Source organism: Epinephelus lanceolatus, chromosome 22, assembly GCF_041903045.1.
Source record: "Epinephelus lanceolatus isolate andai-2023 chromosome 22, ASM4190304v1, whole genome shotgun sequence".
In the NCBI taxonomy this organism is placed as follows: Eukaryota; Metazoa; Chordata; class Actinopteri; order Perciformes; family Serranidae; genus Epinephelus; species Epinephelus lanceolatus.
Window position 1 is genome coordinate 34,936,609 of NC_135755.1, and position 25,902 is coordinate 34,962,510.

The 25,902-nt window shown below is 38.3% G+C and overlaps 3 protein-coding genes across 6 annotated transcripts in view; 2 read left to right on the top strand and 1 right to left on the bottom strand.

The window, feature by feature from the left end:
- The window catches only part of alox12 (arachidonate 12-lipoxygenase), a 22,052-nt gene extending 18,845 nt beyond the window's left edge, over positions 1-3,207 (top strand). For both annotated transcript variants that reach the window (XM_078164169.1, XM_033651685.2), the window contains one exon: positions 1,587-3,207. In XM_078164169.1, coding sequence (XP_078020295.1) covers positions 1,587-1,766 — 180 coding nt within the window. In that variant the 3' untranslated portion in view covers positions 1,767-3,207. The remainder of the gene's footprint in view (positions 1-1,586) is intronic.
- Positions 2,759-11,700, bottom strand: rnaseka (ribonuclease, RNase K a). Of its 2 annotated transcripts, none has more exons than XM_033651690.2 (4): positions 11,439-11,700; positions 7,889-7,968; positions 6,480-6,606; positions 2,759-4,852 (listed from the first exon to the last, which is right to left on the bottom strand). In XM_033651690.2, exons 1-4 carry the CDS (start codon positions 11,511-11,513, stop codon positions 4,835-4,837), a joined length of 300 nt encoding a protein of 99 aa, XP_033507581.1. In that variant the 5' UTR covers positions 11,514-11,700; the 3' UTR covers positions 2,759-4,834. The 2 variants fall into 2 exon arrangements, with proteins under 2 accessions (XP_033507581.1, XP_033507582.1); XM_033651691.2 differs by lacking the exon at positions 11,439-11,700 and adding an exon at positions 11,034-11,383.
- A 2,369-nt stretch (positions 11,701-14,069) lies between these two features.
- LOC117272670 (BPTF-associated chromatin complex component 1) lies at positions 14,070-25,597 on the top strand. 2 transcript variants are annotated; one of them, XM_033651687.2, is made up of 5 exons: positions 14,070-14,470; positions 15,705-15,799; positions 15,990-16,213; positions 18,622-18,729; positions 21,174-25,597. In XM_033651687.2, exons 1-5 carry the CDS (start codon positions 14,450-14,452, stop codon positions 21,236-21,238), a joined length of 513 nt encoding a protein of 170 aa, XP_033507578.1. In that variant the 5' UTR covers positions 14,070-14,449; the 3' UTR covers positions 21,239-25,597. The 2 variants fall into 2 exon arrangements, with proteins under 2 accessions (XP_033507578.1, XP_033507577.1); XM_033651686.2 differs by having other exon boundaries at positions 14,071-14,470; positions 15,972-16,213.
- The last annotated feature ends 305 nt before the right edge of the window (positions 25,598-25,902 follow it).

Sequence of the window (25,902 nt, forward strand, 5' to 3'; positions counted from 1 at the left end):
AACATGACACTAAGGCTGGGCAATATGGCCTCTAAATAGTATCTCAATATTTTTAGGTTATATCATGGTACACAATATATATTGCTATTGTGAAATCTCTATTTTTACAGTAAAGTTAAAGTACTAATAACTTTAAAAGATAATGTAGGCATTTTTCAACCTGGACCCTATTTCCCAGTGTAAATTGGTCGAGAGACTGATGTGAACAACAATTTTTGAGATTGGTCCAGTATTGAGGGAGCTGGCAGAGGTCAGCAGCTGCGGAACCAGCTGCAATGGAGGCACATGGGGCAACTGAACATTGTCACTGTATGTCCATTAAAAGTGGTTATTTTTGACACAGAGTGGCACAAATTGTTGTTGTAAGTGTCTGAACTGTCTCTTCACCTTTCAATTGATCCGGTCTGTTTGTTAATATCTTGTTGAACGGAAGTCTCAGTCTGAAATATCAGGAGATATCATGAGATGTCACTTGTTGCAGGAAAACAACAGTGGAAATGTGTGAGATCTGGAGTGAGTATGATAACCAGAGTATTACAGTAAATATAGTTTAGTGTTATCTAAAAGATATTCAGTGCCATGGATGATTATTTACCTGATTTCAATGATGTGGACGAGGCTTTTGAATTTGACTGCTGCGTGTATTTATGTGGGCCGGAGTAAATGGATGAAGAGTGGCCGATGACAGAGAGAGGAAAAGAAGACAGTGGAGGATGAACCAGCAGCAAGGCCATGAAACTGAGTGTGAGCCTCTGCCCACAGAGGAAAAATGCCAATGTTGTAAAGGGTAGTTCGTTTGTGAATTTATGACCTGTACTGAAAAAAAGAGGAGCCACGCTTCGAGCAGCTGTCATAGACTATCTTTGTCGGATATGGATGCGCTGAAGTTTTGGCTAGTTGTTCTACAAATGGGTCCTTACACTCCTATCCATACACTGCGCATGCAAACCTGCTGGTCTGCAGTGACTGCCGGGATGACAACTACCTGTCAGAAGAGAAGAAATCCAGAGTTTATTTTCCTAATGAAAACTGCTGTTCCAAGAGTGGACTTACCTGCTGCAGATGACTGGTGGTGCTGCTAATGCTATCAGCTATCAGCACACTGAGGTGCGGCCATGGCAGCTTTAGCTCCAAACAATGCCAAGCAGTGTGTGTCCAACTTTGTTTTGTTTTTTTGTTGCATAAGCCATTGATTGGGGTGTGTGCGTGTGACATATGTTTTTGAGTCTTTTTTTTTTCTTTCTGTCTGTGAGAGGGAGAGAATCAGAGAACTGTAACGCAAAAGAGAGACTCATGCTGGGGACTTAAAAGAAATGACGGGACACTTGAAACTTCTCACACTGAACAGGTTGCAGTACATTGAGTACAATCAATATATCGCCCACCCTCACACTGACGTCCATAATGTTTGTGAAGTTTCTAAAACATACACTATATGTGTTGTATTTATAGTAGTTGTTTTATTGCGGTTTGACATTTCAATAATCCCATAGTTTGGAGCCGCTGACTTAATCGACAGTGACCATGTTGCACCACCTGCACTTGTTCCTTCTTTCTTCAGTATCTTCCTGTTCTTTCCTGCATAGATTCCTTTGGGCAAGTACACAGAGGATCACTTCACTGAGAAGCAGGCCCAGGAGCTGATTGACAAGTTCAGAATGGAACTGAAGAAGATTGAGGACAACATCGTGAGTCAGAATGAAGGACTGGAGCTTCAGTACCTTTTCCTCCTGCCTAGCCGCGTGGAAAACAGCATCACTATATAGACAGACTAACAGACTACATGTGGAGCGAGGTCCAGACCTGATGCGTCTAACATTTGTTTTGACCATGATATTTTTTTGTTAATATTGACAAAAAAAAAAACAAAACAAAAAAAAAAAACATGACAAAGCCGAAGTAGGGGAAAATACTTTTTTATTTATGTGAATATTAAACCATTTATGATTTCTATAACATGTTTAATTGAAAATGCAAGCCAAGGTGTCTTTATTAAGTAAAGGAGTGTTAATGGAATGTCAACCAGAAGCAGTTTGATTGTGTCACATCATCTTTTTGTCACACCAAGTTTTTTTTAATGGATCATTGTAAGCCAGGCACAAGTCATCGACCACTGCAAGCATAATGGAGGCACAAAATATACCTGTTCTGAGTGAAATGCTGTAGACACAACTGCTTCTGTTCTGAAAACTTCAATCAGGTGGTTGACTGGGAACTAGGGATGCACGATATTAGATTTTTTTGACGATATCTGATATGCCAATATATAACAACTCATTTGGCCGATGACTGACAGATATATCTTCGAGTTTCTTCTGTAGTAGAATTAACATCATATTAAGCATGCATACTCTTATCGTGATGGCCCACCAGCAAATCAAGACATGTAATACAATATTTGTCAATGTATGTAATATTCATTCATTGTGCAAATCAAGAAAATGCATATTGGCCGATTCTCATTTTAAAGCTAATATTGGCCGATACCAGGGGTCAGCAACCTCAACTATCACAATAGCCATTTTTGACCAAAAATATCAAAAAATCTGCCTGGGGCTGCAAAACATATTTGAGTCTTATGGTAATGCGTAGTCGAAATTAACAATAGGTCTAAATGAGCATTCAAAAATATTTCTTACCACAAGATGGCTCCTCTGGAGTAGGCTATTTATGATTATTTGGTACTTAAATATTGCAGCGCCGGCAGTGAAACCACACAAATCTGTCCATGCACTTTTAAATTTATTTTTTCCTCTGAGACTTTTTTTTACTTTTATGGATTTGGAATCCATAGCTAGCCTAGCGAGGGAGACTCAAGACTAGCCACCAAAATTAAGAGTAAAAGGCGCCAGGCCATAGGCGTATGGCGCACATGACTAAATGTTACTTTTTTTTTTTCTTTTTTAATTCCGTACATACACCACACATTTTTACAAATGGAGAATGTAGGAATTTCTTTAGGCCTACAATAACAAATAAAAATGATAATGTGATATCGTTTTTGTCAAAGCCACAGACAAAAGGCACAAGGCTCCAGAGCCGCAGGTTGCCTACCCCTGGCTGATACCAATGATGTGCCGACATTATCGTGCATCCCTACTGGGAATGGGTCAAAGGTCATGGCCCGAGTTAAGTTGAAGAAGGAGGACATTTACATCTGACACCAGAGACCATCTTTGAACAGAGACAGAAGTTACCACCCCCTCCTTATGCAGCCACCAAACACTGATGATGTCCATTAGATATGGCTAAAAGCTAGTACATATATTGAATTAAGCTCACTCTGTGAAACTAAATGTGGATTCTTTTTGTCATTGCACTCTTTTCATTTTTTTATACCGCCAATATTTTCATGTGTGCATTTACCATTTATAGTTAGATAGTTTGGAATTTTTGAAGTGAGGTTGAATGAGGTACTTACCCATGGTTAGTGTAATACATACAGTAGATGGCGGTCAACACGCCCCAAGTTTGGAGAAGCAGGCTGGAATACTGACACTGAAGTTAAACATAGTACTGCTGTGGATGAGGTCAGCAACAAAGTGTATTTTAACCAGTTGAAAAAAAAAAAATCAATATTAATTTAAGTGTATGCCATATTTAGAATATTTTCACCGCTTTACCTAGCTGTCAGATGGCAGTTTCTGACAGGGAACTGAAACCGTTCTGTTGCTCTATTCACAACCAGACTCCATTGAGAAAAACAGTTATTTAACACTGCTGCAAATGGGAGCTGCTGGTCTACTTCTGCCTCGAACAGTTAATTAGTTTGTGTTATTATGTGACATTGGTGTTTAAAAGGGTTAGTTAGGATTCACCACTGTCACACTAAACACAAGCTAACTTAAGTGAACAAAGCAGTGGTAGACAATTAGCGCCTATGTTCAGCAAGCTAAATTAACTGGTTTTGTCAGAGGAGTCTGGTGGCTATAGAGGAGAGCACACATGTGGAACTAAAGCCATCAACTGCTTCCCTGTCTGACAGGGCTGTCTGGTGGGAAGGTAAAGTGGTGAAAATATTTTAAAATATGTTGTACACATAAACTGATATAGATTCTTTCAGGTGGTTAAAAAACATTTTGCAGCTGCCCCCTCCACAGCAGTACATCACTTAGCTTCCATGGCTGTACACCTGCCTGCTTCTCCAAACTTCTCCTCTGTGGATAAGTACCTCATACAACCCCACTTCTAAAGATCCTATCCCTTTAAGTTGTGGTACTTAAGCAACATATATGTTTGTGTTGAAAAGCTGAAAAGTCTTGGACATGATCCAACTAACTGTGGATGAGATGCACTTTTGCAGGTTTGAAGTGTGAGGACAAACTGTGTAAACAACATCAGCTTTGACAAAGTGAAAAATCCAGGCTTGTGTCAAATAAACCATCTAATCAAGTAAACACATACCTTTGAATGTTTGAAATGGAATGGAACCTTGCTCCTAATAATAATAGACAGGTGAAGGAAATTAATTATTTGATCTAATGACTAACATTCAAAACACAGATAGATACTGGCAATAATCAGAAATACATTCTCTTGTGCAATGGGTATAAAAGGGCAAGACAAGACAAAATAATTTAACAAGAACAATCACTGGGGAACAACAACTTTTTGCATTTCAGCACTTGTAATCAGAGGTAGAATTAATCTCATCTTAGATACACAAAAGGTGCAGAAGGCCTGATCTTTGACCTGCTGTCACACAGCGTTTAGTCTTCTCCCTTTAGTTTATGATTAGGACTTTAAACCTTGAGACAGGTGACAGTGGTCAGAGGACAGGTGAACCTCTTGCTGTCAGAGTGCTGCTGGGAGCTCCTCAGTCCAGCAGGTGGCACTAGTGCACCAGGTACTCCTAAACAACAAGTCAAACAAAATGCATGAGTACACAAATAAGACTGCAGCAAACATCATTGATCAGTTTAATCATTATATATTATACCGATTAGGGATGGATTGAAGATAATCACTACAATTACTCTACTTTCACACATGCTTTGTTGCTGCTAATGGTGGTGCTAATTACACAGTGTGGAATTTAATGTTCAAACTAACAATCTTTTACTTGGGGAATGACATTTTTAGCTCCATTATTGGTATTTTAAGAACTACAATTATGCTCCAAATGCTTCATATATGGATGTTGCTGCAAGGAAGCTTCATATTCTACAACATGGATGCTTCACACGCATCTTCAAGCACAGTTTCAAGGTGAGCACCCAAGATGAGTGTTACCAATTCAGTGTCTGACCAAATGTCACCACCAAATTCATAACAGGCCATTCTCAAGTACAAGTGGGTGGTTGTGCCAAGTTAGAGTATTCCTTCAAGGCCTTCTTAAGATATTGTGTTCACAAGAATGACACGGATGCAAAGTCACAGTGACCTCTGACCACCAAAATCGAATCAGTTTGTTGTGGAGTCCAAGTGGACATTTGTGCCAAATTTGAAGAAATTCCCTCAAGGTGTTCTTGAGATTTCTAAATGAAAATGAGACAGACTCAAGGTCACAGTGACCTTGGCCTTTGAATACCAAAATCTAATCAGTTCATCTCTGAGTCCAAGAGGACTTTTAAGGTCTATTGGTTGTGTTCGGACAAACATCTGAATGAGACCACTGCGTTGATGCAGTGGCAGCACCAACATGAAACAAACGCAGGATCATAATGGCAATAAAAGTTGAACCTGGCTCAACTTTTGGTTGACCAAAATTCATCATTATTCTGCATAGTCTTAACACCCCCTAAGGCAGTGGTTCCCAAATGGTCCAGCCAAGGGGTCCAGATTTCACAGAGCCATCATTGGTATCAGCCGATATCAACTTAAAAATGGACTATCAGAATCAGCATGCTTTCTCTTATTTTGCACAAGTAATGAATATTACATACATTGAAAACTATTGTATTTCATGCCTTCATCTGCTGGTGGGCCATCACGATAAGAGTATGCAAGCATAATATGTTAATTCCACTACAGAAGAGACTTGACGATCACTAAAATTAGGTAGGGAAATAAGTGAATATATCAATATCAGTATTGGTTATCTGCCAAATAAGTTCTTATATATCGGCTTATCGGATATCTGCAAAAAATACAATATCATGCATCCCTAGTCCACACAGTTTAATATGTTCAGCATCATACTTGTGTTTGGCCATGTCATTGAGCATGTTTGCCAAGTCTGCCAAGAAGCTGTCTGTTAGTCACTCACTCTACAGCAGGAAATGGCCCTTCAAAATAAAAACTCCGTGCCGGAAATTCACTGTACTCTTTCGGTCCATTCAGAATGGACTTGTGACCCACTTTTGGGCTGATTATTACTTAAGAAGAAAGTAGTTCCAGTGTTCCTATGTTGTATGTGATCCTCTCTGTCATTCACTGTGGTTTGAGCCTTTCCAAGACGGCCAATATCATTTAGCTAAAATAAACAAAAAAACAAACAAACAAACAAAAAAAAAACAAGAACAAATAAACATTTTCACCTTCTGTCTGTTGAGCTTCATCTGGTAGCAGGAGAAAGCCCCAATGAGGGTGTAGATAGCAGATGCTATGAAGCAGTTGTAGCCAACTCTGTCGTACACATCAAAGACCTTCTGAGGGGGGTTCGTACTGAGGGGGAACACAGCATCATTAAAGCATACAAAAACTGAAGGAGTTAGATAACACCTACTAACATCTAAAGCTGTTACTGCTGCCATATATGCATTCTGATATTTTGAGATATGCTTGTGAGCTAACAGTTTCTGAGATAGAGAGAAGAAGCGCGATATTAATCTGTGTGTGGTAAGTAAAAAGATGGACTTGGGCAGCAAGCAAGTTCAAGAAAACACCTCCACCTCTAGAGCTCACTAATTAACATATTGTATGACATCACTAATGCAAAGCCTATTAGGTTGGCTGTGCCTCCGGAGGTAGAGCGGATCATGCATTAATCGAAGGATTGGTGGTTTGATTCCCAGCTCCTCCAGTCGGCATGTTGCTAAGTATTATTGGGCAAGTTATACTCTTTTTCCGCCAAAACTAGCACAAGTACCAGAACACCGACGATATGATATTATCATGATACTTAGGTCACGGTATTTTATTATTGCAATATGTTGAGTATTGCGATAAAATATGTTGTCAGATATTGTGATTTATTACATTTATCCAGATTGCAAATAATTCCCCCAAAGGAAAACTTTGCCAACATCAGTAAGATAATATCTCATAAGATAAAGTTTTCAGTCTGTTTATCTGACTTCAATACATTTTATTGCAGCAAAATGTGGTACAAAGGAGACAGACTGACTAACACGTCAAAAAACCTGTCAGAAATGCTGAATACAAGTTGTATTAAAATGTGTATTTGCAAAAAATTAATGATCTATAAAATAAAAGATTGATAATTGGCATCCCCTTTTTTACAGTGACAAAGAGGTTAAACTGAACCCCAAATCGCTCCAAAAGGCTGTGCCATCAGTGTGTGAGTGCATGTGATTGCTGAATAGCAGCAGCAATGCCTGTGATTGCTGAGCAGGGCTTCTACACTGATGTGTCCAATATGTCTATAATATAACACCTCATAAAAAGATAGCCCAACAACACATAGCATTAACAATCAGCTTGATACTGATTCCTTAGATTTCTTTTACCTTTTTAAGATTTGAGACCAAAATGTAAACTGTGCTCTCTGGTGGACAATCACCGTAATGCAGACACTGCTTTTTAATGACCTCAGACTCAGTTTGGCATTTCTGTACTGACATTTCTTGTTGTTTATCAGCCAGCGTATACACAGATACTGATATATCTTCAATAGGTCTAGCTCTGATATGTAGAGACTCTATCAAGCCACAGTGCAGCTGTATAGGCAGAAATCTGGAGTGAAGTGTGACAGTAAAAGCCTTACTCGTTGAAGTCTCCACTGGTCAGAGGCACATCTTCAATCAGCAGAGCTGAATGTGTGGTAAAGAAAATCCCCAGCATGGCCTAAGAATGAAGACAGAGACTTGTTACTAAAAGGCACAGTATGTCATGGGTCCTACAGTAACAATGGCAGGGTTGATCGGTTTTGTTACGAGCTGTGGGTTAAACTGAAACTGAAGATACTAAATTATGAAGTAATTAAATGTATGTTTTGTTTGCTTTGTAAAAGCATTTGACGCTCTTTATCTTATGAACACAAGACATTATTAAATAAATAAAAATCAGAAGGAGGAGTCTTCAACAAATAGCCTGTATCTATTTATACTAATCTAATGTCAAATATTGGCTCACATTTACTTCTCATGAAATGGTTTATGAAGCTGTAAGCCTCGTGTACTAAACATGATCAAAACCACTTTTTTAAAACTATAATTTTGAGACAAAAAAAAAAAAAAAGAGTGAATATTGTATGTCACTGGTTTTACTCATTCTACAAAAATCTGAAACTGGATATGTATAAAAGTAGGTTAATCAAAATTAGACAATCCAGCAAAAAATATTAAAATGATTCCTAAAATGTAACTGATGAAAAATATATTCATACAGTATCTTATATTTTCTTACATCAAATTAATTTGACCAAACACATTTTGTGTAGTGCAACGTTTATACAGGCAGTGTATGTAACATTATACGGAAAATAATACAAGCTGGGGTAAACCTCAAAGGAACAGTGTTTGTAGGAGCCAGATTATGTGTTTAACCCCTGTTTATTATTTGTTTAGGCTGTACACATTCTTTTGGTCACCTTTACTTCTGGTAGTTATTGGAGCAGGTGTGGGTGTGGTTTCACATTATTTCACCTGCTCATTCACTTGGTGGCTTTTAGACAAAGAGGGTGAGTGCTGGCTCCAGTATTTTCTGTTGACTGTCATCATAATCATGAAATCACATCAGCAATATTTTGTTTCATCTCATTTTGCTTTAGTTATCCAGTTTATCAAATAAACCATCATAAAATGCATCGTTGGACTTCAGCATGGATTTCTTTGAATGAGTCACAGTTAAAAGCCCACTCAAATTCTTAGTGGCTTTTTTCATTGATAGCAGTCACTAGAGTGGGGGAATTTAGTGCCATCTAGCGGTGAGGATTGCAGATTGCAGCCAGCTAAAACTTTTCCTGATTAGAATTACTTTAGTGGTCATTGTTCAGGAGATATTACCGGGAGCTTAATTATCCACAGAGGTCTCTTCCTATATGGACACAGTGATTTAAACAGGTAAAAACACTTAATAAAGCAGTTTCACATAGAAATGAAAAATGAAAAAAAAAAAAAAAAAAAAAAAAAATCTGTGTTTTTCCAGCGCAGGGGCTGCAAACTCCAGTGGCCGACCCCAAAGACACAAATGGCCTCATCTAGAGCCAGCGTTTGGTTTGTCCATTCTGGGCTACTGTAGAAACATGGCGGTGCAACATACATTCATGCCATAGACGAGGACCCGCTCCCTATATAGGCTAGATATAAATGGCTCATTCTAAAGGCAGATTTATGGTTGTGCTGTATTCTACACACATGGCCAATGGAAACATATTCCCCACAAATACAACATGATAATCTTATTAGCACAAGCCAATGGCAATTTTTTATTATTAGCCTAGCTGCTAGCAGAGATTTCCTCTACTCATATGAAGCCATGGACAAAATCAACATTTAACAAAAGTATAACGTTACAAAATTTGGCTTCATTACAACTCACCAGCTTCACCAACAGAAACAACTGTTGTATGCTAGACACGTATTCCACACAAATACATCATGCAAACCTTATTAGCAAAAGCCTATTTGACATTTTACATTGCATAAATTATCCTAGCGGCTATAGGAGTTTTTATCCACTTAACACAAGACTTAAAATGCTATTTTATGGGGGCTTTATTGTCTTCACAATTTATTTTCCCCCTTCATTTTACATTGTATAAATTAGCCTAGCATCGAGCAGCCATTTCCTCTACTCATATGAAGCCTGGGACAACAGCAACATTTATCAAAGGTAATGTTACAAAATTTGGCTCCATTACAGCTCACAAGGTTCACTGACAAAACATCTGTCTTATGCTTAAGGCGTTTTCCAAACAAATACAACATCCTAATGTTATGAGCACAAGCCTATGGCATTTTACATTGTATAAATTAGCCTAAAGGGCTAGTGGAGTTTTTATCTACTCATATGAAGCCAGGATTTTAGGTAGCTGCCATCTTTGAGATATGCAAATTTGAGGTCCTAATGCATCCAATCATAAAACAAAGCCTTTAATTGTGTTTGTTATGGTCAAAAACCATAAAATAGAGACCAAGCTTGCATTTGTAGCCCCTCTGCTTCAAAAGTTATAGCCAAAATCATTTACGGGTGGTGGCCATTTTGGATTTTGCCGCCATGGTCATGCCAGTCTGCTTTACCCCGATATCCAGATGTCTTCTTTCTGTGTTAAGCTATGCAGTATATGTACAGAATTTGGTGCTTTTATCCCAAACTGAACTATTGGTCAGTTATGCTGCCCCACAATATTGTCTTCACCATTTTTTGTTTTATTTCTGTGAAATAAAAGTAAATAAAAGCTTTGTTTTCAATGACGGAAATGGTTTTCAGCTTACCATTTCAGCTACACATCGTGTCACACGATGTGTAGCTACATTTCTGAAGAGGTTCACATCAGGCCATGGTGTGGAGTACGCATCTATGCAGAGCCCTTGCTGAAGGTAAGGCTTTGATTCAAGACGCAGTAGTATAAGAGCAATTCTCATTTTCAGGAAATTATACACTACAGAAAACATAGTTATTATATTATATTCCGTTTGTGCCGATATATCCCCCTAAATCCAAAACACTGGACTTTTATAATATTTACAATAAAAATAACAACAACTCAAAAACAAACAATTTGCTTAAAAAGAATGTGTTTCATGTTTGCCAAATTTAATTTATACCTGTTCTAATTCAGTTCACACAGGTTTTACTGACTTAAATTATGACAATACAGCAGCACAAATTACAACTTCTTAAATGACAATAAAGTTATGTACCATATTTATATGATAGTGAGAAAAGGAATTAAACTCAAAACTCACTACAAGGAAACCTGGGGCACAGTCCGGGTTGAACGACATTATCCTCAGGTGGTGTGTAACGGGCTTTGAGGTTTTTCTCGTCAGGTGGAGTGTCAGAGGTGAACCCAATCAGCTGCGACATGTATATAAACCAGATTCCAGTAGATTTTTTACTTACTCTTCATACTTTTATAACACTTGCTTGTGCAATGTTCCCAAACCAACAAAAGCCCTTTGAACTGAATTAAACCCAAACGTTTCTGTTGAAATAACCGTTTTGTTGTTTGCTGTTCGCAGATCCGTCTTCTTTGTCCACGGTTTAAATGGAAATGGCTCGTGTTTTAGCTCGACTTACAGCTATCGAAAATAAAGATGTGATTACTGAGAATTAAAAAAAAAAAAAGCAACGCAAAGAAAGTCACTCACCAACATTATAACCCCCCACGTGCTCAATATGATCCCACAGGCGGCGAGTTTTGGTCCACAAATCAACGTACACATGTTTCTACCCGTTCTCTTCTGTTGAGTAAAAGTAAGCTCACTTTCTTGTTCTTTGAGTTTAATGGCGGTTGCCTAACCAGGTTTTAGGTGGGTCACCTGCTGATCAAACTTTTGTCACTTGTTCGGTCAGGTGACTGAACACCGGAAGTTTGACCATGTTGACAGAGACACAGTAGTTAGTTTAGAAAGCGTCAGATTACATATATGCCTACCTTAAATGTCAAATCAATAATTAAATTTAAATATGCCGAATTATATGTAAATCAAACACAAAAAAGTACGTTAGGATAAAAATGCTCCAGTTAAACTGACAATTATTTTTTCAAGGCAATAACAGCGTGTCCTCTTTTAGATAGATAAACATTTAACACAAATTTTCCGCATGTAAATATTTTTTTTAAAAAAATCACTTGTCCTGACTGTCTTTAGACACGTGACTTTCTTGTCGTTGGCCAGGCTGATGCTGCGTTCATGTAATGTCGGTAGAATGGCGAGAACAGATTTAAAAAAACTTTATTCCGCGTTTGGAGTCTGCATCATTACAAAGCGGTTAGCCCCAGTCCTAACCTTGTGATGACACCAGATAAACATTCTAAATTAGCTTATTTTGTTGTGTTTGTATTTGTCGCAGTTAAGTACATATACAAACAAACAGCACAGTGCTCCTATAAACTTAGCTGAATTGGTTTTACTAATGTAAATAAGTACTGTTTTTTTATTTTCATATAAGTGCCAGTGGTGGTGCCTTTCGGCTGCTCATAATCACGGTTTATTTATTAATTGAATTATTTATTCATTATTATTATGGTTTCAACGATACCACAGGAACGAGGCATGACGTGCAAGACGCTGCGTTCAAGTACTGTCGGGATTACTAAAACCTTTAGCCCACATAGAAAACAAAACAGATAATGACACATTCCTTCCTTGCTTTCTTTCTTCAGTTGCTCTTACTGTACTCTGTCTGGTGCCTTTTAATTTGGTATAGTTTTAAAAACACATTGTTGTAATAACTGTAATGTGTTGTAAGTAAATTGTCCGTGAAGGGTTTGTCTCCCCAAGGGAGCAAAAGCTTTTTGTTCTTCCTGCTGTTGTAGAAACAAAATGGTGCATTCAGGGTAGATCTCGTTATGCTGTTAAATCATATTTTCTCCTTTTTATTACCAGGAAGTTACTCATGAACAGCTGACCAATTGGTAAATACCAGAGCTGAACACAGGCAAGCCCAGTGTTGTCTACACAATGTAACGTCTCATTTATGCACACGAAGGACAACTAGCCAAAAAATGAAATATACCTGTCATATATAACTGATATTTATCTATATCTACCATGTTAGTACTGCATATTAAGTCCAAGAGTTTAGTTCTGGCTTCCGTTGATCTGCATTATACACTGGCTTTTCACTGATCCACTCAACATAACTCCTGCTATGTGACCGAATCATGTAATATGTTCTGTCCTCATGCCAAAATTTTTTAGGCATCTAACACTTAAATTCCTCCATACTGGTGGATTTGTATACACAAAGTCTTGCCTTTTCCGTATAAATTTATGGTGTATATGTCTTAATTTTGTTAAAATAGTCCTTTGCCACTTCATGTTTTCACTTAAAGGAACAAATGCAAGAATTTTGAGGGAACAGGTCCCCCACATCCCCCCTGAAATCTACACCTACCTTTATTTATAACATTCTAATTTTATTCTCTGTCAGACCCCAAAGCTTCATAAGCCCTCTGCTGCCCACTAATGTAAAGTATAGTAGTATAGGCTTGTTCAAGATGAGCCAGGCCTGCATAGATTCAGTCCCCAGTGATCACAGCACAATGCATGCCGGTTAGATTTGTGTCTGACTTCATCCCGACCTGCTCTGAGGTCATGCAAAAGTGGACAGAAATATTCTCACGAAATTGAGGAGGCTGCAGTTTTTAGAGTCACCCGCTGCAGTTGCTCTCCACTGTCTGCAAGATAGATGATTTAGAGATGTTTTAGATACATTTTCATTTTTGTTGACGTTCAGACATTTTATTCTGTTAAAAGAACATGTTGTGTGACAGAGGGTGACGTTTAGTAGAGAGACTAAATACATTCATCAGAAACTATGCAGTCTATTGTATATTAACATTTGACTGTAATTATTGAAGTATTTCCGAACACAAAGACTTGCAGTAAGTGAGATGCGAGGATTTCTAAAATAACATCTGTACAGATGTGAAGCCCTGACTATATCTGACTGATCTTTAATGAAAGCTGTTGTCTTGTGTTTCTTTCCTCTGTTTGACTGTCATGCTGATGTTTTCAGTTTATTTATGTAGTTGAGGGGAAAGGTCTGCTCAGGAGCAGCAAACTGATATGATGCAGATGTACATGACAATTCATGTACAATGGAGGTTGAACTATGAACATAAATTACAGATGGCCTATAAAGCATTTTAATAGGTCACTCTATCATAATTAAAGCCACTGGAGACTGAGCACAAACTGACATATGAGTCTGATAACATTTAATAAATCGGCATCAGATCTAACAGGATGTGAGTGTTTCTGTGACTTCCTGTACACACTAAATTCCCCAAACATGGGGCGCTATCATAGAAAACTCGGAGATTACGAGGAGACGGTGAAGGCGGCACCAGCCTTGCATTGTATTCACAGTGTAACCCATTTGTCTTTAGTGGTAACGTAAACCACCGCAGATAAAACTTTAATAGCAGTATGCATCAGTCTGTTCAATTGTTGGACTTCTCCAGGCACTAACACTGAAAGCGGTGGAATAGCAAATTTCTAGCTGTGGTGCTACATCACGAGGAGCACCAAATGCTAACTTACCTAGCTACGCTGTTAGCATCTTAGCAGCTGTTCCGTCCACTTGAAGGCATCATTGAGTTCTCCTACACAGACTATAGACAGTTTATGGTACCACAGAGAGCAGCAACATGACCTCAGCTTCCACTAAAGTAAGTCATTTTTACACACGAACCGGTGAGAAGTAGCGTTGCCTTACCGCCGCAGTTAGTAGTAGTATCAGTAGTATCCTACTAATTGGAATTTACACAAACGCACAAGCCCGTCAGTATGTTTCCCGCTGCTGCTCGCTGGAGAAATGTATCACTGACTGTAAGGTCATCACAGTGTTGAGAGATGGATTCGGGAAAGTCAGATACTTTGAACAGTTCCGTAGGTATCGCTTCTAGTTTTATTATCCCACTGAACAGCTTTGATGTGCTCTTAACTGGTCACTAATCTGATTACTTCTAAAGTGTGTGCAGTCAAACTTTCCATTAAGCTGCATGCACAAAAGTATGCGTACATACTGTCCACATTTCTCCCTGGCTTGGTCTATGGTGCTCCTGCCAATCAAGAGAAGTGCTTCACCACACAATGATACTAGACAATATAGTGTTTTCAGTTATATGTTTGGTCCTGATACATCACGACAGAACTTTAATGCACAAAGCCAGCTTCACAAACACCTGGCTGTGACCCAGTGGTGCCCCCAGATGTTTTTCATAGAGTGGACAGATGAGGCCACTGAAAATTTTGGAGTGGCACCAAAACCAAAAGCCAGAAATGGGTTTCAGGAATTCAGTTATGCTGTTGAAGTTTATAGGCAAGTTGAAAACTGTGTCAATGTGGAGAGGTTAGGAATCGCATATTGATATATTGTGGTTTCTTATTTTACCGTCAATGTTACTAATGATCTGATGTGCACTAGGGATGCACGATATGGATTTTATGCCAGTATGATATGTTGATGCAACAACTCATTTGACTGATAACCAATATCAATATATCCACTTTTTTCTCTACCTAATTTTAGTGAGCTGGCATTCATCCACAACTTTCACAATGGAAACAGAAAAATAACCGTTCCAGTGTGTACCAAAGAGCTTGCAGCCAGGCTTAAACATCTCCTCACTGAGGAAAGTTGAAGTGTGGAGGCTGTTACAGCAGCATTATTGCTGACTTTGTCAGAATCAAACTTTCAACCGTCATATATGACTGACAGCCATGGTCATGTTGTGCATCTCTCACACTGCATATGTGTTCATGTGATTGTGTCCATTCCCTGTTGAATGATACATATTACATGGAAATACATTTCCAGTCTATATTTCTCTGCAGACAGTCAGTGTGAAAATGAAACTGGCAACAGGTGCAGAGTCCCGTTTTAATGTGTGTATTCCACAGGTTGGGGAGATCTTCTCTGCAGCTGGGGCTGCATTCACCAAACTAGGAGAGCTCACCATGCAGCTTCACCCAGTGGCAGACTCCAGTCCTGCAGGGTAACACACACACACACACACACACACACACACACACACACACATTAATAGTGATGGAGAAGTCTCCAGGTGCACACCTTTTTTTGTGGCAGTTTCCATGGCAGATTTACAAAGAATCCAAACCCATGTGGATGCTCCTGTTAACTTGATGTAAATACTAAAATCAGTTTAGTTCCCATCCTCCCTCCAGTGGTCAGACGAAGAGCACAGCGAAGAGGAAGCTGTACGAAGAGGGAGCTCTGCCCACTGCCTCTGAAGGGCCTAAGAAGGTCATCAAGAAAACCATCGCTACTGTTGCCATGGCAGCGCAGGGCACTCCAACCGTCATCTCTGTACCAACGGCTCAGGTTGTCGTGGCGTCAGGACTACAGGGTTCCTCCAGCCAGCCCAGCATGAAGAAACAGAAGACTGCAGGTGAGTCAGGACAACAACATGTTTACTACTACATGTCATACTCATCTCCACAACATGAAAGTAGTCTGCTGTGAACATTCAGATCACTCAAACCTGGTAATTAAAGGAATACTTTGCGTAAAAAAATGACCATTTGTATATCTATTACTCACCCTGTGTTACGATAAATGTGTGAGGAAAACTTTTTTTCTCAAATCCAAAATTGAAGAAAATTCTTTATGAATTAAAGTCATAGGGGTCCACATTTAACAACAACAAAACTACATCAAAGCATACCTTTACAAACACAACATGTGCAGTATAATACAAGTCTCATCCAGTCAGATGCTCAGTACTTCCCAAACACATGCATTTTTGCTAAACTGTGCTTGAACAGAGTTTAAACTTGGTTCAACTTGTTTAACTGCTAGCTTGTGCTCTGGCTCAGGTCTGTAAAGTGTGAGATACTATGTAAGATAATTCAGTAGATTGTGAGCTTGCAGTGCCCAAATCAAATCAATTTGTGGTACAGCTTGTCTCAACACCTCTTTTTTTTTTTTTTTTTCTAAATTAACTGTCAGAATAATGTCTCTGCATCATGTAGTGTAGGACTACTTTGCGTATACTTCCTAAAGGTATACTATATGCAGGATTTTCCTATAAAACGATATAAAGTAGGGCTGGGTATTGCCACTGATTTCCTGAATTGATTTGATTTTGATTCACAAGGTCCTGATTTGATTCGATTGTGGATATTTTAATTACAATATGAATTTTTGTTAAAATGTGTAAGAGATTCTCAGAGAGCTAATACTGTAAAGTTTACAAAGGGGTATTTTAAAAAAGAATAAATTCAGGACAGGTTTTAAATTGAATATTTTATAACTAAATGTTGTTTCTAGAGCAGCAACAGGAATATTAAAACAACAAAGTCACAATACAAGCTCAATATCTCACTGGAAACAAATCTAAAATGTCAGTAAGATAAATCATATTCCTGACATCACAATACTGAGTGAGGTTAAGAAAGAATGAAGAACACACACATCAGTCAGTATCAGTCCTCCTGTCCTCTCTGCTGCTGAGGAGAGTCACTGCCACATTACCATTGGTTAATGTTAAGATACGTGGCAAACTAAGCTAAACCGTTAGACATAAATAGTTGTTGTTTCAGATTGTAAGTAACAATCTGCTTTTAGCTTGAAAACACTATGTGCCTGTTTATAACATAATGTTCGCAGCAGTGGATGAGAGACTGTGGACAGAGCAGATTGAAATGTTTCTGTTCTACATCTTTACAGGTTGCTGATCAGGTATATTGATCATGTATGACTTTTTCCTTGAGGAGATTTTATTGCACTTACAGATACAAGCGTAGTTGTCATCAGCTCAAGTTATCTTCACTTATCTGTCTCCACAGCAGTTGTGTGTGTGCGCGTAAAAGTGGCACAGCAGCCCAGACACACAGACACCATGAAGAGAGGTGGCTGCAGCATGATTATAAATTACAGCCAAACATAAAACAGTAAGCTATCAGCTACAAACAAAAGAACTGGTTACGTTGGAGCTTTTCAGTACTACGGCTGTTAATTTAGTGCCGTGGCCTGTTTTCTACCAGCGAGATTAATGGGGTGAAAGCACACATACGTGTGAAAAAGTGCATATTAAAAGATCAGTCTTGGATTTTATGAATCGATATCAGGTCATCTCAATGAAGATCGATTTGAATCAGATGAATTGATTATTTTTAACCTAGCCTTAATGTAGAGACTCTAGGGTTGCAACAGTATACTGGTTTTAAGGTATACCATAGTATGAAAATGGACAGTTATTTTAACGCGTAATCAATGATATTAAAAAACAAAACAAAACTGGACGAAGAGTCTCACTTTTATTTTAGTTATTTTTAAAATGCATACTTTTTACACATACTTCCATTAAAAACGCTTTCAGTGGCTCAGTGGGTAGGGCAGGCACCGCATGTATAAAGGCTGTGTCCTTCGTCGTCGCCCCTCTCTCTCCCCTTCTCACACCCAGTCTACTGTCCTGTCAGTTAAAGGCAAAAGCCCAAAAAATGATAAAATGTTTTTTCAAAAACTGTTTCTTGCCCTGCTTCTATACACCTTGTGTCTGTGGTGGCGCCATGAGTGGCGGGCAATGTGAAAATGCTAAAGTACAGCCTGTAGTTCAAGCAACAGGCCAAGAGCCAGCAAAACTCCGCCAGATGACGTTAATTATGTCATCCAGCGGAGTTTGTCCAGGGGGCAAGGAAGGAAGTCTAGGCATTGGTTAGGTGGAGGGAAGTTTACTACAATTCATGTACACATACTGCCCACAATGTTTTGATACAAAGCTGGTTGAAAATCAGCCCTTTTGAAATTCTCTTCTGGTGTGTGTGTGTGTGTGTGTGTGTGTGTGTGTGTGTGTAGACGTGACCCTCAGTGCTCTCAACGACTCAGATGTCAACAGTGATCTTGTGGACATCGAGGGACTGGGTGAAGGATCCAACTCCAAAAAACTCAATAACTTTGATCAAGGTGAGGTTGATCAACACCTACTGAAACGCTACAGTCCAGTAGAAATACAGTACAGGCTAAAAGTTTGGACACACCTTCTCATTCAATGCGTTTTCTTTATTTTCATGACTATTTACATTGTAGATTCTCACTGAAGGTATCAAAACTATGAATGAACACATGTGGAGTTATGTACTTAACAAAAAAAGGTGAAATAACTGAAAACATGTTTTATATTTTAGTTTCTTCAAAATAGCCACCCTTTGCTCTGATTACTGCTTTGCACACTCTTGGCATTCTCTCCATGAGCTTCAAGAGGTAGTCACCTGAAATGGTTTTCCAACAGTCTTGAAGGAGTTCCCAGAGGTGTTTAGCACTTGTTGGCCTCTTTGTCTTCACTCAAATTTGGACTCATCAGACCAAAGCACAGATTTCCACTGGTCTAATTGTGTTTCTTGGCCCAAACAAATCTCTTCTGCTTGTTGCCTCTCCTTAGCAGTGGTTTCCTAGCAGCTATTTGACCATGAAGGCCTGATTCGCGCAGTCTCCTCTTAACAGTTGTTCTAGAGATGGGTCTGCTGCTAGAACTCTGTGTGGCATTCATCTGGTCTCTGATCTGAGCTGCTGTTAACTTGCCATTTCTGAGGCTGGTGACTCGGATGAACTTATCCTCAGAAGCAGAGGTGACTCTTGGTCTTCCTTTCCTGGGTCGGTCCTCATGTGTGCCAGTTTCGTTGTAGCGCTTGATGGTTTTTGCGACTCCACTTGGGGACACATTTTAAGTTGTTGCAATTTTCCGGACTGACTGACCTTCATTTCTTAAAGTAATGATGGCCACTGGTTTTTCTTTAGTTAGCTGATTGGTTCTTGCCATAATATGAATTTTAACAGTTGTCCAATAGGGCTGTCGGCTGTGTATTAACCTGACTTCTGCACAACACAACTGATGGTCCCAACCCCATTGATAAAGCAAGAAATTCCACTAATTAACCCTGATAAGGCACACCTGTGAAGTGGAAACCATTTCAGGTGACTACCTCTTGAAGCTCATCGAGAGAATGCCAAGAGTGTGCAAAGCAGTAATCAGAGCAAAGGGTGGCTATTTTGAAGAAACTAGAATATAAAACATGTTTTCAGTTATTTCACCTTTTTTTGTTAAGTACATAACTCCACATGTGTTCATTCATAGTTTTGATGCCTTCAGTGAGAATCTACAATGTAAATAGTCATGAAAATAAAGAAAACGCATTGAATGAGAAGGTGTGTCCAAACTTTTGGCCTGTACTGTACATGAAATGAACACCAAGTTTAAGTCTGAAATTGATACTGTTGATCAGAAGTTGATAAGAAGATTTTTCACACAGGATTAAGAGACTGAACACAGCTACCCAATTTAGGGTTTTCCTTCATCACAAGTACGGATATTGACACGTTACTCGGATGATACTCATAAAAAGTGCATTATCTGTGTTGAATGCTCGAGTATTCGGCTCAGGCCTGGTGATGGACATGAAATGTATTAAAAATACAGGCTGGTAACACGGAAATAATGCCAGTGCCAGGTCAATTAGAAACATTTGTCGAGTCTTGGCGGCTGGGTGGTGGATGGGTCAAACAAACATGGACTTTCAACCAGGACACTTCTTTATGTGTCTTGTGTGAAACCACCAAAAGAGAATATAATTACATGACTTTATGGACTTAATGTAAATTTACATCACTTGTGTTCTGTGCGTAGTTGTTGTTGCAGAAACCACGATCTTTTCCTAAACTTAATGAAGTATTTTTTTTGTCTTTTCAACCCTAATTGTTTCACAACAAAAATGCGACCATTCATAATAGACTTTGCATTGGCATTATTTTCATCTTGCCAGCACATCTTTTTAACACATTTCGTGCCATGCAATGTGTTGTTAAGACTTAGTGTCCATTTCACATATTTCTATGAGACCGGGCTGTAGTAAAACGCACTACACGGAGGGGTTGATTTAGGAGGAATTTTGAGTAGGACTGGGTATAGAACATCAGTACTGTTTCTGGTACCAAATGACAGTGGCTTCAATTCTCATGGTGTGTGCATGTTAACATATACTATAACATACAGTAGAATTAGTCACACATAAACCAATGATTTAAAGTTTTAAGAGAGTTTTCTGTTCTTGTCAAAATAATCCCATGTGAAGCTCAAAACCAGCAGTGTATGTACCCACGTAAAAGTACTGTGTGTAACATTTGCCTTGCCTTCAAACTATTTGTGAGGTGTTTTTAAAGATTTTGATCTCCACTAATGTGCTTGGAGCTGATAGTCAGGGCAGAGAAGTCAGAAAGTGTTGAGCGACGGACTAATAGGTTGTAATTTTTAGTCTTTTAATGGAATTTGTTGACACTAATCAAAACCCAGACTTACTCCAGACTCCTCTCCTTTAATGGAGCAATTGAAATGCTGTTGTTTTGTGTCTCCGTAGATAACCTGAACCTGGACTCAAGCCTCATCATGAATCCCAGTGACCTTCCTCTGCTCTCCCGTTGACCTTTCACTTCCAATGGACATCAAATGATGGATGAAACTATGAAAAAAGGAATCAAGTTGTTGGCAGGCCAGCCATTAGGAATCATGGATACGGGGACAAAATTTTCCAAACTGGACCCCTTATTCACACTCACTCCAGCACCACCAACCCTACCCACCCTTCGCTCTAATACCAACACAGGCAATTTCAAATAAGCTCTCGGCCATTAGTTTTGTAGTGCAAGAGACAGAGTCTCTAACAACCGTTTCCAAAACCAGTGTTATAGATCCATCAAGACCATGCTCTGTTCTGTATTGCCAATATGATTACAAAGCACAAAAGATCACGTCAGTTATTTCAAAACACAGATTTTCTTTCAGATAAGACTGTGACAGTTATATTCTTCCTTTTACTTCAAAACAAAAGTAGAGAAAAATATGCCCTCAAAGATTCAGAGAAGATTAAAATGAATTATTGATGAAATTACTGCAAGGGATTAACCCGTAAGATTGAATCAACAGTGAAAATATAAATTCACTTCTCATCTGTTACCATTGCCAAATTCAGTGTTTATAATGTGTTCATTTATGCAATTCCAAGATAATATTTATAATAAAAATTCAAATATACCATTTCAAAAAGGCATTGCTGCTTTTTCCCTCCCCAAAATTTAGCCTAACTTTGGAGCATTATTTAGCTCCTTCCAGGTATCAGTATCTTTACTCTATCTTTAAAACTAAGCCCGCCACAGCAGGTTTTATTTTCTAGTCTGCCTTGATCCTCACCTTTGCCACATTTAGCCTGTCATAGAATAACAATAAATTTATTTTGTAAATACATATAACTTGTAGTGTCAGTGATATAAGTCATTAAGTAAATTGCTGTACTCTAAGGGTCCACCACAGACCTTTGCATGTCCCCCCCCTGACAGCGGGCCTGCTTGTTGGCACTATCAGGAATATGTTTGGATAAAAAAATTTAACAGCAGTAATTTGCAATTTTAGACAATTTCCTCTTTTCCTCATTGTCTTTTGCTATGTAGAAACATCCAGACATTCCTAAAAGACTGTATGCAGTAAGGAAACTGTTCTTACATTCATACTTCCTGTGTTTCTTTAAAGAGAAGCCAGGAAAACAAAGACAGAGAAACTTTGGCTAAATCGACAAGATATTATGCTCCCCCATCAAGATGCAGCCCTATTGCTAAAAGGACAGGGCTTGGGTGATACCAAGGTATTATGGATACAGGGTATTTAGAAAGCCTGAAGGTATGATTCTCAATACCATCAAAAATATTTAATACGTATTGTAGTGCGCAGCAGGCCCCACCACAGGTTAGTCTTTAGGGGAGGAACAAGCAGCTGAGCTGAAAAAGATGGCAACTGCAAGTGGTTGGGATGATGTTACAGGTCTAGTAAAAACAAAAAAATGCCTCTGCCCTTGTTTGGGAATATATAACTTTTTTTTTTTTCACTTTTTAGCTAGGACATGCCAGTTGGTCTGTATCCTCAAAAAAATAGCTTACAATGTAAACAGGACACACATATTTTACATCTGTATTGTTTCCCCATATAATTGATGTATTCATTAGAAACATACAGCCTGGTCTTACACAAGTGTTACAGGCGATCATAATGTCGAAAATTTGGCTTTTGAATTTCCACTTATTGACTTTTCAGCATCAAGACATAATCTTTTAAGAGAGAGTCACGATGCATCTAAGAATCCTTTTTTTTCCCCTCTCAACATCTGGTAAAGAGTGACATTTTATTGTATTTCATGTTCAGTCTCACTCCATTTTGCTAATGATTGTATTAGCAGGTGTTAGGCCTCAGTTAAGGGCTGTGGCTGACCCTAGATTTGCGAAAATCTTGCAGGCTGCTTCAAAAAATTCTTGTCTTGTGGTTTTATGGTGTGACAATACTGTGTTGAAGGTTTGGTTAGGTTTTAGGCACAAAAAAACACTTGGTTAGGGTTAGGGAAAGATCGTGGTTTGAGTTCAAATGAAACTTGGAACATGAAATCTGGTGAATCTGAGGCTACCATCAAGACACGACCTCAGTTTAGGTCAAACATGATGTAGTAATTAGAGTTTTTAGAAGGACAAAGACATGTTGGAATCCTGTCTGAGTGATTGGTTCCAGTATATTTTCAATGTGAATTGTCTAAATTCCTTCCTTCCTCTCAACTTGGCCAGTAAAACTGTGTTAGAGGTTACAAGAACACAGAGGGTCAGATCCTACACTCTGCTCCTTTCATTCTAGTTAAGGTGGAACTAAATAACCAACAAGAGTAGTTGCTTATTATTTTTAAGAGCTGGTATCTTGTGATAACATATCTCCTTACCTTGATTAGTACAGTATACATTTTTTAGACCCAGAAACACATTTGAGTAAAAAATAAATGTGGGTGACAGTCAGTTTGAGGTTTATATTTAAATGACAACGATTTAAATAATCAAAAATGATAATTTTTTTTAAAAACACCCCTAACTCAAGATCCACTTACTAGATTTCTTCTCAGCTTTCAACCACATCCTAGTCTTAATCAGTAGATAAGGTTTGCCCAGTTGTTCAACAAATTTCTTCCATTAATGAGGACTGGGAGATACAGTTGAACACTTTAGGAAACGCTTGAAAGTGGACCAGTTTTTAAAATTAAAGGAATAGGAATATCGACCATTGATTTTTAAAACAGTTTTCAAAAATAGGCTTTTCACTTTATATCTGAGAGTTAGATGAGAAGATCAATGTCAATTTCATGTCTGTGCTTTAAGTACAAGGCTGTTAGCCTAGCTTTGCAAGAAGGCTGGAAGCAGGGGGAAATGGCTAGCCTGATTCTGTCTAAAGCTAAAAAAATATATACCTACAAATGTCCCTGAAGCTCACTGATTAACATGTTTTTCATTTGATCAGATGTTATCAACATTACTACTGCTGTTGGGTTCTGTACTTAAGAAATAACCACGTAAAATAGAGTGGTTAGCAATTTAGTACTCCTGGTTCCCTTGTCTTAAAGTCAATGGGTTTCTTGAATGGGTATTGGTTAGATGCCTAAAATAAGGTCTGTGGTTAATGTTTGAGATTTTCACATTTTGTTCTAAAACATTAAATGGGTCTCTTAAAATTAGTGTCCTAAAAAGGCGGTTGCTAACAAGTGAGTAAATGAGACTACAGAATGTCATGACATCAAACACAGCTTTACAACCTCATTGTGGTGTAGTTTATTTATAGCCTAACAACACCATTTTACTCGTGGCAACTGCATGTAGGCTTCAAAAATCATAAAAGTGGTGTTCACATGTGAAAACTATCCTGCCGAACAAGATGCTTAAGTATCATAAACTTTTGTTTGCCACAGAACTTGTTTTCAGCAATAATGTAAAATCCAATGGAAAAATCCCAAAGGTTTTTTGACAAAGTAACCATGGTGATACTTCTGCTTTGGCTACAAAAAAGTCATCCTTGCAACACTCTATAATAATAACTGTAATGTTCACAAATACTTTGAAATATAGTCATAGATTTCATATCATGATTAATCCATCTATCTGAACGTAAAGTTCTGCTGGTTTTTATCCTACAATATTTTCATAGCAACAGCAATACTAAAACCCATATTTAAACCAGATTTGCATACAAAACTTAATTTTAGAAGCTGAAATGCCATGACAAGTAATTTGTTTGTTTCTTCTGTCAATGTATATACAATTTACTGTAAAGTGTTGGCTCTGTTTTTGCCCATTGTAGCATTTAACATCATGTATACTTGACATTACTGCAGAGCTCATTCCAAAGCATGTGGTTTTATATTTTCTGTGATTTTTCACTTTTGAGGCAGCCATTAGATTCTGTTCATTTCAGAACAATCTGAAAGAAGAAAATAACGTACATTCCTTCATTTAGTTTACTGAAGAGCCCTGTGACAAATGAGTACATTGCATCCCCTGATGAAGACCTTAAGATTCAGTTGAAAGCCCTTGTAAAGCTAGTAATATCTGCTGAGATTTAAGTAAAGTGGGATATTATTTAGACACCTCACTATGTCTAAATGAGAATTTATAGACTATTCATATTTGTCACGCAGCATTGTTGTTTAATGACGAATCAATCACTCTGGTAAATCATCCATCTTGAACTTAAATGAAGTGAAACCAGTGGCTATGTGGAAAATCACATGGAATAATCAAATAATATGGTATGTCTTTAAATAAGTCAGCAGTAATGTATAGTATAGGTTAGTTTTTTAAAACATGCACAAAAAAAAGTGTGCAAAGATCCACGTTGAAGTGGACCACTGTAGTTAAATAAATGCCCTTTAGGAGGGTGTGACTGTGTCAAAAATGTACATGTGATTTAATAAAAACAATTTGTAAATTGTACTGTGGACTTGTTCATGTTTGCCACTTTCTTGAACTGCTTTCTACCACTGGAGATCAAAATAACCACACAACCATATTTCCCACTTATTTTCATCTCCAGTTTTAGATAATTCCCCTTTGCTGATTTTCAGTCTCTGTTTAGTCTGCATTGTCTGTTTCCTTTGAGTGTAACAGTATTTTAAACTAAGGAAACAGGTTTAGATGATTCCTCCTCCAAAATTAGAAAAAATAATCCTGAAGTGAAACTGGCTTTGGCAGCTGGCCACTACTGGCTCTGTTTCATGCTCCTTAATTAATTTAGTA